At 36.7% G+C, this 13,230-nt stretch overlaps 1 protein-coding gene across 1 annotated transcript in view; it reads left to right on the top strand.

Moving 5' to 3' along the window:
- Positions 1–12,563, top strand: part of LOC107103492 (cryptochrome-1-like) — a 38,435-nt gene extending 25,872 nt beyond the window's left edge. Inside the window, exons 14-15 of the mRNA XM_015403215.1 lie at positions 4,196–4,320; positions 12,003–12,563. Of these exons, the coding sequence (XP_015258701.1) occupies positions 4,196–4,320; positions 12,003–12,017 (140 nt within the window). The 3' untranslated portion in view covers positions 12,018–12,563. The remainder of the gene's footprint in view (positions 1–4,195; positions 4,321–12,002) is intronic.
- The last annotated feature ends 667 nt before the right edge of the window (positions 12,564–13,230 follow it).

Genomic DNA, 13,230 nt, shown 5'->3' with positions numbered 1-13,230 from the left:
TCTGCCACAAGGTGGCATTACAGTTACACAATCTCCCTGATCCTGCCTGTAGACCTGGGTCCGGTTCACAAAGCAGGTTCAATGAAAACTCTTTTTAAACCTCAAATCAGTGCAACTGAGTTTTTCATTTCACAAAGAGAGTTTACTCAACGTCTGCTTCCGTTGCCATAGTAACATTCTCCCCAGAGCTAATCTGGTCAGGAACAGGTTTTCTTCATTAAACTCAGTGTCATCTGTCTTCTCTGCACTCCTTACAGCCAATCACATTGTTTTATTTCCTGATTAAGTCAGGAGATTTTTAGCATATTTTTTGCATAAAATAAAATAAAAATTATAATTCACTGGGTCCGTTAGACACATTAGGCTATAAAAACTAACACTGCATGCCCTTTTCAGGAGGATCTTATTAAAAAAATAATCAGCATTAACTCACAGAGAATTTTATATTTATTGGGAAAAGATTCTTCAACTCAGTTGACATGATATGAGGTTTATTTTATTTGAAAAACTAAGGAAATTATTTCAGACAACACATAAATTGATCAATAGATTAATTCCTCAGGAAAAAAAATTAATTACCTTAGTTTAGTGATAATAACCTACTGAGCCTATTGGCACAACCTGAAGCCATTCTGTGGGACTGATAACTGCTAATAACGACCATTTCATGGGATGATAACATTCGAAGGGGCTGCAAACAGCCACTTAGTATTTACTGAGTGATGGAAGACAGGATCCACATGAGAAGGAACTCATGAGATGATGAACAGGTCTTACCTGCTAGAAACAACTTTTTTATTTATTTAATCTTCACCTGCTGCCATGTGATTTCACCTAAATAGATAAATTGATCCTTAAACTAGTTATCATTGCAAGGTGATTGATATTTATTGGTTTAAGTTTTTTCCTTGTCAAAATGGCTATGTCAAACAAAATGATGCTCTTCACATCTAGAATAAACATCTAGAATAAACACTCATGATGTCTAGAAATTAATTTCAGATCTCCATATTCCTATTGTTAATGGTAAGCATTTACGTTATTTCGACTACGAAGAACTGTATTTCAGATATCTTAAATACATATTCAGTCAAGCTTATAAATGTCAAAAGGCTGCACTAAATGTGTAAACATTTCTAGATATATAATAATTTCTGCAAAAATGTAATTTAGAAAATCTGTTATTGCAGTTGCGCCAAGTAATGAAATTTTAACCTGTAAAAAATCTTATTTTAGTGAGCAACAAATGGAACAACAGAGGAGAGTTCTTTTAATAAATGTAAAAACGGCCTGCCATAGTGACTTCTTATAAACTTATTAACTGGAGCAGCAATCTTCTTCTATGCTGTCTCCCTCTCCTTTGCAGCTGTAGCACACTTTCTTTCTCCAATTTGTTTGTTTTTTTTTCTATAATATAAGTGTCTAGTTTCAGTGGTGTAAAATAGGCAAATGTGAATTTTCTTTGGAAAGTAAGCTTGTATGAGTGATGCAAACAGCAACTTTTAAACAGAGCGTGCATGAGGAGAAATGGGCTGGTGCACGCTCTCCCGCGCGTTTTATAGACGTTCCATCTCGGGTTGTGCAGGTACTTTTTTTTTTCTTTAAGGTGGAAAGGGCAGGTCGTTACAAAAATTCACAAAAATCCTCCACAATACCTTTAAATGAAATAAACAGAAATACTTGTTGGTCATGAGATGTGTAGTATGCAAGACTCTTACTCTGTCCAGAACAAGGGTCCTGCTCTAGAGCAAATGAGTCGTTACACCCTTCAGACATAAACTCTTATTCATGTTAAAAGATTCACATTTTGCATGCTGAAATGTATGCTGAGGTTTCCGATACAATAAATTAATTTAACCCTTTATACTTTTTTTTTAGCATTTCTGCTTTGATACATTATATAATAGCATAAGCATTTCATGATAAATATCCGTAAATAAAAAATCTTAAGAAATGTCACAGGAATATTTTTCTTAAATGTTATCTATTTTTCAGATCTTTCCTTCTCAATTCTACAATTGTTGTCCAAATATGCCACTTTAAAAGCTTTCTGGATGCCGTTTTAATAGGATTCATTAAACTAAATCTTTTAGCTATCAGCACTGGATGCCTTAAATGCACAGTAGCACAATTAACCACTTTGGCTCCTCCCATCTAAGTGCTGCAGCCACCATATCTGAGAATGCTGAGAATGACTCCCGATTATGTTTTTGCTTCATGGTGTAATTAATTTTAAAAAGTCCCAAGTCCCTTGGAGAATGCATGGTGAACAGGTGCGTCTTAAGGTGCTTGTTGTTACAAACTGGTGAGTTTCATTGTTCTTGAAACCTAGACTGCTAAATAAATTGGACCGCCACATATTCTTTTTCCTGTGGGATTATTTATTTGTGCCCCAGCAGCTGTCTTTAAATGAGGACATTGCTTTACTTTGACACTAACGTTCCATTAAACATTCATCGAAATGCAACTCTTAAATGTATTCATTTTTATTATAAACTGATTTGATAGTGATTACATAATCTTTAGGACCGGCTGGAACATCCATCAGGCTGAAATGCTAGAAAAATGAATGCATCGTTTCTCCATATTATGTGAAGAAATCTGGCGGGAATGACCATTGTTTCTTGTATTTTCGTTGTTGGTTTCAGTTCGTTAAATGAATCAAACAAGGATTGAATATGATACAGAAAAAAATATGTATGGGTCTAATTGATTTACAATTTATGTTGGATTTTATTTTACGCTCTGCGTAGATTATGTTGTGTGCCAGGAACGTGAGCATGCAGCTGAAAGGGAACATTGGCGCTCAAACTGTTAGTCAATAGATGCAGTTTATAACTAAGTCAGCCATTGCCGGGGGCCACAGGCCAGCCCGGGGGCTTTCTCACCTTCTTGCGACAGGCCTGTTCCTGTTGTCTGTCATCATGGTGATCCGTCAAATTGGTGCTCTACTGAAAATGGCTTTTCATACTTGTTATTGACATGCTAACTCCAAGCAGCCTTTGTGAAACCGAAAACCCAAGTTTCCAAACTTTGGCCAGATCAATTCAGAGTTGAGGAATTTAATCTCAGTTTCTTAAACCTCCTTTGAGAAATAAACCATGTGTGTTCCAACATAAACACACCAAGTATATATAAGTTGGTAACTAAAAGTCCTCTGTAGGACTTAGTGACTAACAGACCAGGGGATTTGGAGCATCTAGACCAGGTGTCGGCAACCCGCGCTAAAAAGCCGCATGCAGCTTTTTAGTGCCCCCCCACCCCACCCCACCCCCCCACCCCTAAGACTCACTGGAGCTTTTTAAAAGCAAACAAAAATGAAAACATGGATTTTTGTTTTGCTTTGTTTCTTTAAATATAGTTTGTAGAAGGACAAACAAATTTTTTTTATGTTTTCCATTGCTGTAAAAATGTGTAAACATTTCTGAGACAAAGTTTTACCTGCGACACACATTTCAGTGCCAGCTAGATGGCTGTTGTAAACAAACTGGTGGGTGCACTGTAATTAAATTATATCGGCTTATTTTTGTTTACATAGCCTACTTACCTTATCAAAAGGCTGCTGTTGCAGGCTGCGTTTTATTGCACCGTTGTCTCGATGCGGGGGGGCGGGATTGTATTGTTACTGTGGTTTGAAGAGGAGTGCATTTTATTTCAACATGGAGGTTTGAAACTACAGCAGTCCTATAATGCCTATTCCTTTTATTTTCAAATCCTCTAAATAAAAATAACGCCAAAATCTGATATTTTTATTGTTTTTCTATAAATCCATCGATGCACAATATCATAGTATACTAATACTATAATGGAAAACTTAAAAGCACCAAATATCGTACCGCGGATTATTCACATGGTGTGTCGTTTTTTTCCTGGATGCACTGCAGGGAAACTAAACATTTAATCATGAATGCTTTTTATGTATTAAAGCCTACTTAGCAATTTTGAAAGTGGTGTAATATACACGTAGAGCCCTTAGGAGGCTTATATAAGCCTTTTAAATTGTTGTGGCTCCAGACAGATCTGTTTTATTTGCTCCAATATAGCTCTTTAAACATTTTGGGTTGCCGACCCCTGATCAAAAAAATTCATGAGAAGATGCATTATCCTTTGTTTTGATTTAACTCGTTCCTCATGTCCCCCAAAAGGGTTATTAATAACCCTCACAATATTTTTTCTTTTCTTTCTGGACTTTTAGGCCTCCTTCTGCACACCAGGAGCAGCATCACAGGAAAGCGGGAACGCGAGTCGGAACGGGAAGGATCGGGTGAAGAAGAACCAGCTTCCTGCTCTGGGAACAAAATGCAGAGACAGTGTGCAGAGGTCAGCCCTCTTCTCTTGACAGAACTGTCTTTTTCTTGTGATTGGCATTTTTGAAGTTCTCGTTGGGGCAGAAAGACGAACCTCTTTATTCCTGCAGCCTTCTTTTTCTGCTGTCTACCGGGGATAGAGGTGTTCAGAGACCTGTGTCTCTCAGAATGTTGTTTGTAATATACTGGCAAACACAAGAGGGCGTATGCAATAAAGACAAGCTTAACAGTATCATCGCTCTACATGCAAAACTGGGTGAACCAGCTGATGAAGGGGAATAAGATCATGATCCATGTAAAAAAACATTTCTACATTGCTCCTGTAATTATTTTCTCAGCATCCTAACTAAAAAAAAATGACTAAGGACCTTTTTCTGCCCTTTTCAGGCTCCTCTTGGCTATGCAAGTTTTAGAAACTGATTCTATTGGTTCTGACGGTTCGATGGATGAAATGTTGAAATTCTAAACTCTTCTATCTCTGAAGGTCTGGTCTAGGCCTTGGTCTCGGATGAACCGGTCCCAGTCAGGGATGGACTCAAGTTAAACACTAGTCAAGTTGACTCCATCCCTGCTCTCTACCAACTCATTTTAAACCTCTAAGTTATTGGTGTAGTTTTCATATCAGCATTTCAGCAGAACTAGAAGAGAAACTATTTTCATGTAGAAATTTCTTGACTGGTGACATTTAGCACATCTGAGTTATATAGTAATATTTAGATTTAAAGTATTATAGCTAAGGTAAACCCTGCCCAGATAACATTTATGTCATTTATATGAATATTAATAATAGACATTATAGTTTTTCTTATATTTATACTAAAGTCCTCAGCCGGTAGCATCTTGTTTGCTTCCCTTTTTCAGAGTCTATGTCTGGTTTATACAAGAATTACAACCTGAAGACTTGAACTTGCATTTCTACATGCAGCCTGTATATACCTAGATAAAACAATGCTTTAAAATTTGAAGGTAGAAGAAATGCTGACCATGGGGAGTATTTGTTTTCCAAGTGTTGTAATACTTCTGTGACATTTCCACAAAGAATCACCCTAATGATAGAAGGCAGAGGTCTTCAATGGAGGGGTCTCCACACCCTAGTGGGTCCCAGAGGTACTGCAAGGGGCTGTACATTCTTTATTTTGTTTTGTGTGATCCCTTTAGCCTGGACAAAGTCCCAGGGGGCAGACAACAGATTAGAAAAATGTATAAGTAGAAGTTTACATTCTAACAGATACTCCAATATTTCTTAAACTAAAAAAAAAGTAGATTTTTTTTAAGTTTTACCTTTACAAGGTACAAAATGTTTTCCTTCAGACTGAATAACTGAAGTTACTCTACTCCTTAGGCTTAACAGATTAAAAGGTTGCCAACAGCCCATCCACCCATCTGTCTGATGTTGATAAATTATATGTAAATGTATAAAATGTTAGAAGTTAGCAAGTTATTGTTGTTAGTCATTTTGTTTTATTTTGTATTATTTTCACCTGATGGCTCTCAAAAACATCTCCCATTTGATCAAATGTCCCAAACGTCATGACTCATCATACATTGGTTGGACTTGCTCTTAATCTGGTAAATGAGACTAACCTTTGGAAAAGGTTATGACGGCGGGTTTTCTTTATACTTTGCATAACCATAGATGAGGCAAACTCACAACAAATAGTGACTTCTTTGATAAAGGGAACTTTCCTCTCCCACTTTAAAGTAAATATATTCCATTATTCGCAGTGTTGAAAGCCGAGGGGAGTCATCTAAGCAAATGTCAACCTGTCATAAAGCTACTCACAATAAAAGATACAAAGCAGATGTTTAAATTCTGGACCTTGAATATGGAAAACAGAGACTCCCGTGAAACGTGAAAGCCATGGAAGTGGGAGTGCAGGAAAAAAGGTTGCAGCAAGTTTATTTTCTTCTGAAATGACTTGCACATCACCCATAAGGTATCTCCTAATACAAACATAAAAAACAAGCATACAATTTGTAGTGATTCTGTGTTTTTATTTGCATCTTAACAAAACTTCCATAATGAGAAATGTTTTCTTTACATCTGAGTAATCGGTGGAAGAGGCTTAAGTGGCATTGCAGCACTCTGATGCTTCTTCATTTGCTATCAAGCTTTTTGTATGTTTCTAATAGTGGTTCTGTCCTTCTGATCTTTGGTGATGAGCTCCAAGCCCTTTAACGATGGAAGGCCTGCTTGCCATCACCCTAGTCTTAAAGCACTCGACACAGATTTTCTACCTTGGAAAACATTTTGATAAGATTACTTTAATCTAAATCTAAATGATTTTGGGTCCAACTTTATCAGATCAGCATAAAATGGCTGTCTGTTTTATTATTTTTCTCTACAAACTTGTGTTATCATGTGGTGGGAGCCACCACAGTGGCATTCAACAATCTGGTAATGGTTTTATAGGGAAATAACAATGACCCGCTAAAATAAACAACAAAACCCGCAAGCTTGTTTAGCTGTTTATTTTAGATGATGAGATAACCAACAAGAAATTCTGGTTTGAAAAGGAGACTGGTAGAGTCTTCACTAAAATGGTGGCTAAGTTTGAATTCACGGGCTGCGTCCTCAGAAGGCCAGTTTAGTAGTCCGATTACGTCATAGCGCGGTGCCGAGGTCTGTTTAAAACGCAAGACTCCTCGTTATGCAGCCGACAAATGCATCCTTTCTTTTTGCCCGTTTTTAAGGACTTTCCTGGTGTATCCTACGTAGCCTTTGATATCCTGTGATTCATTGCGAGTCCAAGCAAGCCGGCATCCATGCTCAGAGAAAAAAAGGTACTGGGCGCCGAACAGTGGTGAATATTGGAAGTGCAGTTTAATATAATGCAAGTATGTGAATAGTTCCGTCTGAAATTAATGAAAATTATTGTTTTAAATGGTTATTGAGTCAGATATGTCGCAGGTAATGTTTGGTTTATTGAAATATTTTTATCTGAACCTGGGTAAATGGGTGTGGCATATATTAAAGACAGCTTCTATTATAATATATCTGACGTTTGGGGGCTATAAATCTGATAAGATGCAGCTTTTGAAGCTCCTCGAAAAATTATATTTACACCCAGAACAGCAGTGAGAAGTTCGGTTTTCATTCTTTTCCTACTTTGTGTATAAACTCTCACGGTTGCTAGGCAACAGAGCATATGGTGGTAATAGCTACGGAAGGATGGACCTGTTTGAATTCACAGCCAAAACTCTTCCGGTCTCCTTATTTTCACTGACCTCAAAGGATCCAGTCCAGGTAGACCGGTTTATGGAGGATGCAGCCCTTGAAATCAAACACACCCAGTACCTGTCATTTTCATTCAGGCTGTATCTCAATATGTGTACTTTTGCGTTGTCATGTGCTCGTGCACTCGTGAAATGTCATCAGTCTCAGCCCTAGTACAGTTACAATTCAAAAGAATAGCAGACCAAGAAGGGATAAAGTCCCCGGATGCTGTTCTCGCCCTTCCCTCTGATACAGAGTATGCATCAGAGCAGATTCGTCCATTCTTGAGATTGACAGCTGTCCCAGCATGCACTGCGGCAACAGCAGCTTCCAATGGAGCGCTCACAGAGCTCAGAGTATTAAGTTAAAAGTTATCTTTTCTGTTGCTGTTGTTCAAAATAAGTACATTTTAGGATCATTTGAGCTGAGAACATAATACTTTTAAGCGTCGCTATATGGCTCGTTTACTGATTTAAGAAAATTCCAAAGTTGAGAGAGAGGACTGTGGCAACCAGCGGACCTCTGAGGCTAACGGCAGCCAGGTCTACTCCTAGTTCGTCTGCAGAAAAAATGTACATCTAATTTTCATTTTATGCATTGCTCTCTCTAAGCTCTGTCCTTTCGTTTTCATATGCAGGACATTTCATAAACATAGGTTTCAGTTTCAAGACGTAATACATGGTCACACGCACCTGTTACATGTTTACCAATAATACGACTAATTCATTTCTCCCGTTTCTTCCTGTTTTAATTATAACAGCCACATTCTCTTAAATTTTATAGAAGTCTCTTTGTACTCTTTGTACAGCTCTCATGGAAATGTCATGAGAGCTGTACAAAACGAAATTAATAACAATAAATGTTGTCTAAGTCTCTTCCTGATTTATTTATATCACCAGTTTCTTGCCATATTTTCTTTACATAATTATTTGATATTGTTTTATATACATCTTTGCTTAATGGAATATAAATGTCAACATCTTCATATTTGCTTCATATGTGCTGGAATCCAAACAAATTCTACTAATATATTATTTAAAAGGACTTTATATATACTAGAATAAATACCATTGATGATATCTTTTCTTTTTAAATTATTTGAATCAATACTTAATAGAGCTGTCATATTATCTGACGCAACCAAATAATTTTGACCATTTTGATTTTCAATCCAGTTTAAATTTATAAATATTGCTATTAACTCGACTACATATACTGATAAGTTTTCTGTGGTTCTTTTCTTGATTTCTATGCCTAGATGAGGAATATAAACTGCTAACCCACTATGTCCTGATTCTAGCTCTTTTGATCAATCTGTAAATAAATTTAAAAACGTTGGAATTTTTCCTGTTTTTGGATGCAATCACACTCCAATCTTTTTCATTTCTCTTACAATCCTCATCCATCACTTCATTACCGACCGCAACCCCGTCTTTATTCACTGTCCATTAGCTGTCGACCTCCTATCCAGGCCGTTGATTTATGATGCCGTTTCCACTTCTGACCCCAGACAGGTGAAAAAGTTTATTCTACTCACAGCTCTTCCACTGCAGCTTTCCAAAACATTTTCCACAGTAGCTTTCACACATGTCAGCCTATACATGTTCAGACTGTTTGGCTGGAGTCCAAAAACTTGCAAAAACAATTTTGTGTGTTTAGGAAAGTGTGAGTAGTTTCATTGTGCCGCAAGTAAAAAAGAACAAAGTAAACTGTTTCTATTTCTATAGAAAATTGATGTTTCATCATAGTGTTGAAATACAGGTCCTTTAAAGAAAGAAAAACACATTACGAAATATTCGTTTTTTGTTTGTTTTGTTTTTTGTTTTAAATTACATAAATGGGCTCATCCAGGTATGTTCTTTAGTCAACATAACTGGATGTTTGCTGCAGTTATCACAAATAAATAAATCCAAATAAAAATATGATAAAAGGAGAAAATTTAGTTTTATTTTTTTCTTTTTCAAAAAAAAAAACAATGAACCATGCTATGTTTGTTAATTTATTTATTTATCTATTTATTTATTTATTATGTTTGGATCAACCACCTGAGCTTGAAAACCTTGAGACGACACTAACCGTCAATTAATTAAGCTTGCCATTGCCCATTAGCATTGTTTGGCTGTGTTGTCAGTTTGGCTAAATTTTATTTTCTGTTGAGCATAACATCTTAGTCAATAGACCTACCAAAATCGAAATAGAGTACTTGTCAAAATCGCTACCTTAGTTTAAATATTACTTCTTTAATCATCTTCCAGCTTTTTATTGTCACTACACTGTCACAAGTGCAGAGCAATGAAATTCACTCTTTGCGTTTAATCCATCCCCTTGGGGAGCAGTGGGCTGCCATTGTGTGGCGCAGAGGGAGACGTGTGGGGTTAAGGGTCTTTGCTCAGGGCCCCAGAGTGACAGTCTGTGGGAGTTGGGCTTGAACTCAGAGCCTCAGGATTCCAAGCTCTATGCCCTAACAACCATGCTGACAGATAGTCATGTACTATCTGTGCAGCCTGATCCTCTGCCATTGCCTGTGGTTTTCCTCAGGGTGTGAATTCCATGTAGTAAACAATCTTCTTTCTGCCGTTGGCAGGTCTATTGTCCTCATGAAGTATATTCTGATGACACCATTCTATACACACCTAGTTCAAATAATAATGTTTCATTAACTAATCATTAGCCTTTAACATACCAATACCAAGCTTCACTTTCTTTTTAGTAACCGCAGAATTAACTCATGATTTGTATCTGCAACTTGCCTCTGATTGTTCGTTATGTTAGTTTCTCCACTCTGGAGGGTACAGCATTAGAACCTGTTGGCCCAAAAAGGTATTTATGCATGTGGCTTGATAAAACCCTGTCAGATGACTCATTAAATGATAAAAGCGTTTTCAGTATCATTATTCTGCTATTAAAAAAAAAGGTTGTTAAAATGGGATCCTTTCTTTTTTAAATAACCGTGAGATCATATAAAAAAATGTGAACATAATGTCTGCAGTCCAACTCGTCACTGGTTCTCCTTTTCAAAAGTCACTATTAAATTTTTTTAGCCAGCCATCTTTCTATTTTTAGCAGCATGTTGCATATGCATCCGTGCCTCGTGCTGCACCGTCTTTATCCAATGTAAGAAGAGTTGTTTTGGCTTGTTCGATCAGACGCGACTGGCTGGTTGTTGACATCCGTACTTTGAGATCAATGCTATCATGTAAATTAGCCGGTCGACCCGGGTTTGATGTTCCCATTGTAGACGTATTGGAGCTGGGTCGTTTTACACTCCTCAACACATGTCAGTTATCTGTTCCCACTGCCACTGAAAGCCGGTTGTTCCCGGGTTTAAACTTGTTTTTCAACAAGTTGGAAAAGGGCAAAAGAAACAAGGAGTAAGATTTGTTTTACATAAGTTAATTGCCTGACTCCTATCAGAGTACAGGACCTTAACCCTTTATCATATCTTATACCCGAGTTTTTGAAACCTCTGCATCATCATTGTGATGTTTTTGTTTTTGAAACCCTGACTTACTTAATCAGACACATGTAGAGAACAGAAAACATAAATGATATAGAATGCGTAATGTATCAAAATTTGTTCAAATAAAGGATGTAATTTAATGTATACAAAATGTATACTGTTGTTTCATTCATTAGAAAGTTCAATGACAGTTCTAATTTTGGAAAATTAGAATCTACTGTCAGTTTTCTTCTGAGATGCCTTTTGGAGTATTCAACCATGTTAACCATAAATCAAATGGGTTTTCAAGCCTCTTACTGATATAATTGCCAATGATTTTGGCACTCACTTGGTATGGAGTACTGTAGATCATATCATCATCTACACTTTTCCTGTTGTGTCAATTAACAACTATCTGATTGAGAGAGATGGCTACCTGAGTTAGAAAGACTTTGCCTGTGTTCACTCAACTTTTGGTACATGCCCACCTAATTCTCTATTATAGCCCAAACACAGACATGTTAGCAACAACGTCTCAGTCTGACCAGGCCTTGTTTTGAATCATTAGGATAGTTCAATCGGAGAATCATTTTTGATCTTCTATTTACCAAAGCATTCTGAGGCAAACATAAGATGGTAGATCTGAGACTTGAAACTCGGACCAAACCAGACCAAAATCCAGACCTTGCCCTGAACTCAAAAGCTGTGACAGGAGCTTAAAAACTCTTTAATAAATACATTTCCTTAAACCTTATCTAAATAAATGACATTAAACGGGTGGATGTGAATGCCTAATCATTCGGAAGATGATTACTATGGTTTAATTGTTTATAATATCAACAGTATGATGGGTTCCCACTTGTTCTCTGAGTTTATATTCTTTTATATTCTAAAGGAAACTGAAGAACCTGTTTTTGTTTGTTTCTTTGTGTTTTTTTTTTTTTTTTGTGGGGGGGGGAGGTGTTGCATGAAGTACAAAACCAAAAAAAAAGGGCCCTTTTCAATGTTTTAATGTCTCTACTGTGGTCTCTCCCTACAGACTGTTCAGGCCTGATGAAGAGACTGCCTGCAAAACCTCATCATCTGGTCAGCTGTTTGAAGAAATGCCCAGCACCCAGCTCCCCATCCGGACATAACTACCTACCTGTTCAACCAAACACACAAACACTATGTCTTTATTTTATTCTTATCCAAAACTCCCTGAGATATAAACACAAAGGTGAAAATGGGATAATCTTCTACCCAATCACATTTTTTTTTTTTTTTTTTTTTTTTTAGAAATAAGTTCTTAAAGGTGGGACAGCATTAGAAGAATGTACTAAGAAACAAAATGCCTCAAACCTGCAGCTTGGTTTGAAACCTTGTTCAAAATAAATATAAAACACTTCTGCCACCAGCCAATCCAACTACACAGCCAATGAATGCATCTATGATTGCAGTAATGGTTCAATCTTTCCCACGCTGCTTTGCACTATATATGAAACCCTTTCCACACCAGTTTGCATACAGCAGACTGCTAAACCAGTCACCGTCAACAGGCCCTAAATTAAACCTATCAAGAACACATAGTTACAGGATGTTCTTTTTTTGGGTTTGAAAGGAAAAAAAAAAAACATTCCCTGAAGACGGTTTCTTTTTTGGCAGAAAATAAAAATGTTGGTATTCATTATTGGGCAGTTTTACATTGACATGCAAAATATTCTCAACATACAGGAGGTTTTTTGCCCTTCCTTTTTGGCTTCAGGCATATTTATAGTGACAACCAGGCAGGTACTTTCAGGGACTTTATAAGAATAATCTAGCTATTTTCTCTGTTTTTAGTTTTTCTATAAATACACTTTCCATTAACATAAGGTCCAACTGATGGCAAAGTATTTTCCTGTTTGGAGTTTAGCCTTTGGGGGCAGCTGCTGGCTGTTTGGAGAACATTTATTGGCAGCTAGTGACTGAAAGTTGATTTTCTTTGGAGGTTTTAAGACACAGGAATAGGGTTGTCACGATACTAAACTTTTCAACTCGATACCGATACTAAGTAAAATATTCGATACTCGATACCATTTTCGATACCACAAGAATAAAAACAAAAACTCTAAAATTCAACAGAAATATTTTCATTACTAAAAAAATACAATAAATAAATAAAAAACAATAAGAATAATATTTTGAGGTTGTATGCTGTGCATAATATTAGGCAAGCTTGATAAAAAACTTACGAAATTAAAATTAAGTGTTCCTTCCTTGGCTATGTTTTGCATACATAACAATGA

This window comes from Cyprinodon variegatus, unplaced genomic scaffold (assembly GCF_000732505.1).
Source record: "Cyprinodon variegatus isolate N-32 unplaced genomic scaffold, C_variegatus-1.0 Scaffold1462, whole genome shotgun sequence".
In the NCBI taxonomy this organism is placed as follows: domain Eukaryota; kingdom Metazoa; phylum Chordata; class Actinopteri; order Cyprinodontiformes; family Cyprinodontidae; genus Cyprinodon; species Cyprinodon variegatus.
The sequence above is the reverse complement of the archived record's forward strand: the minus strand, read 5'-3'. Positions and strand labels throughout refer to the sequence as shown.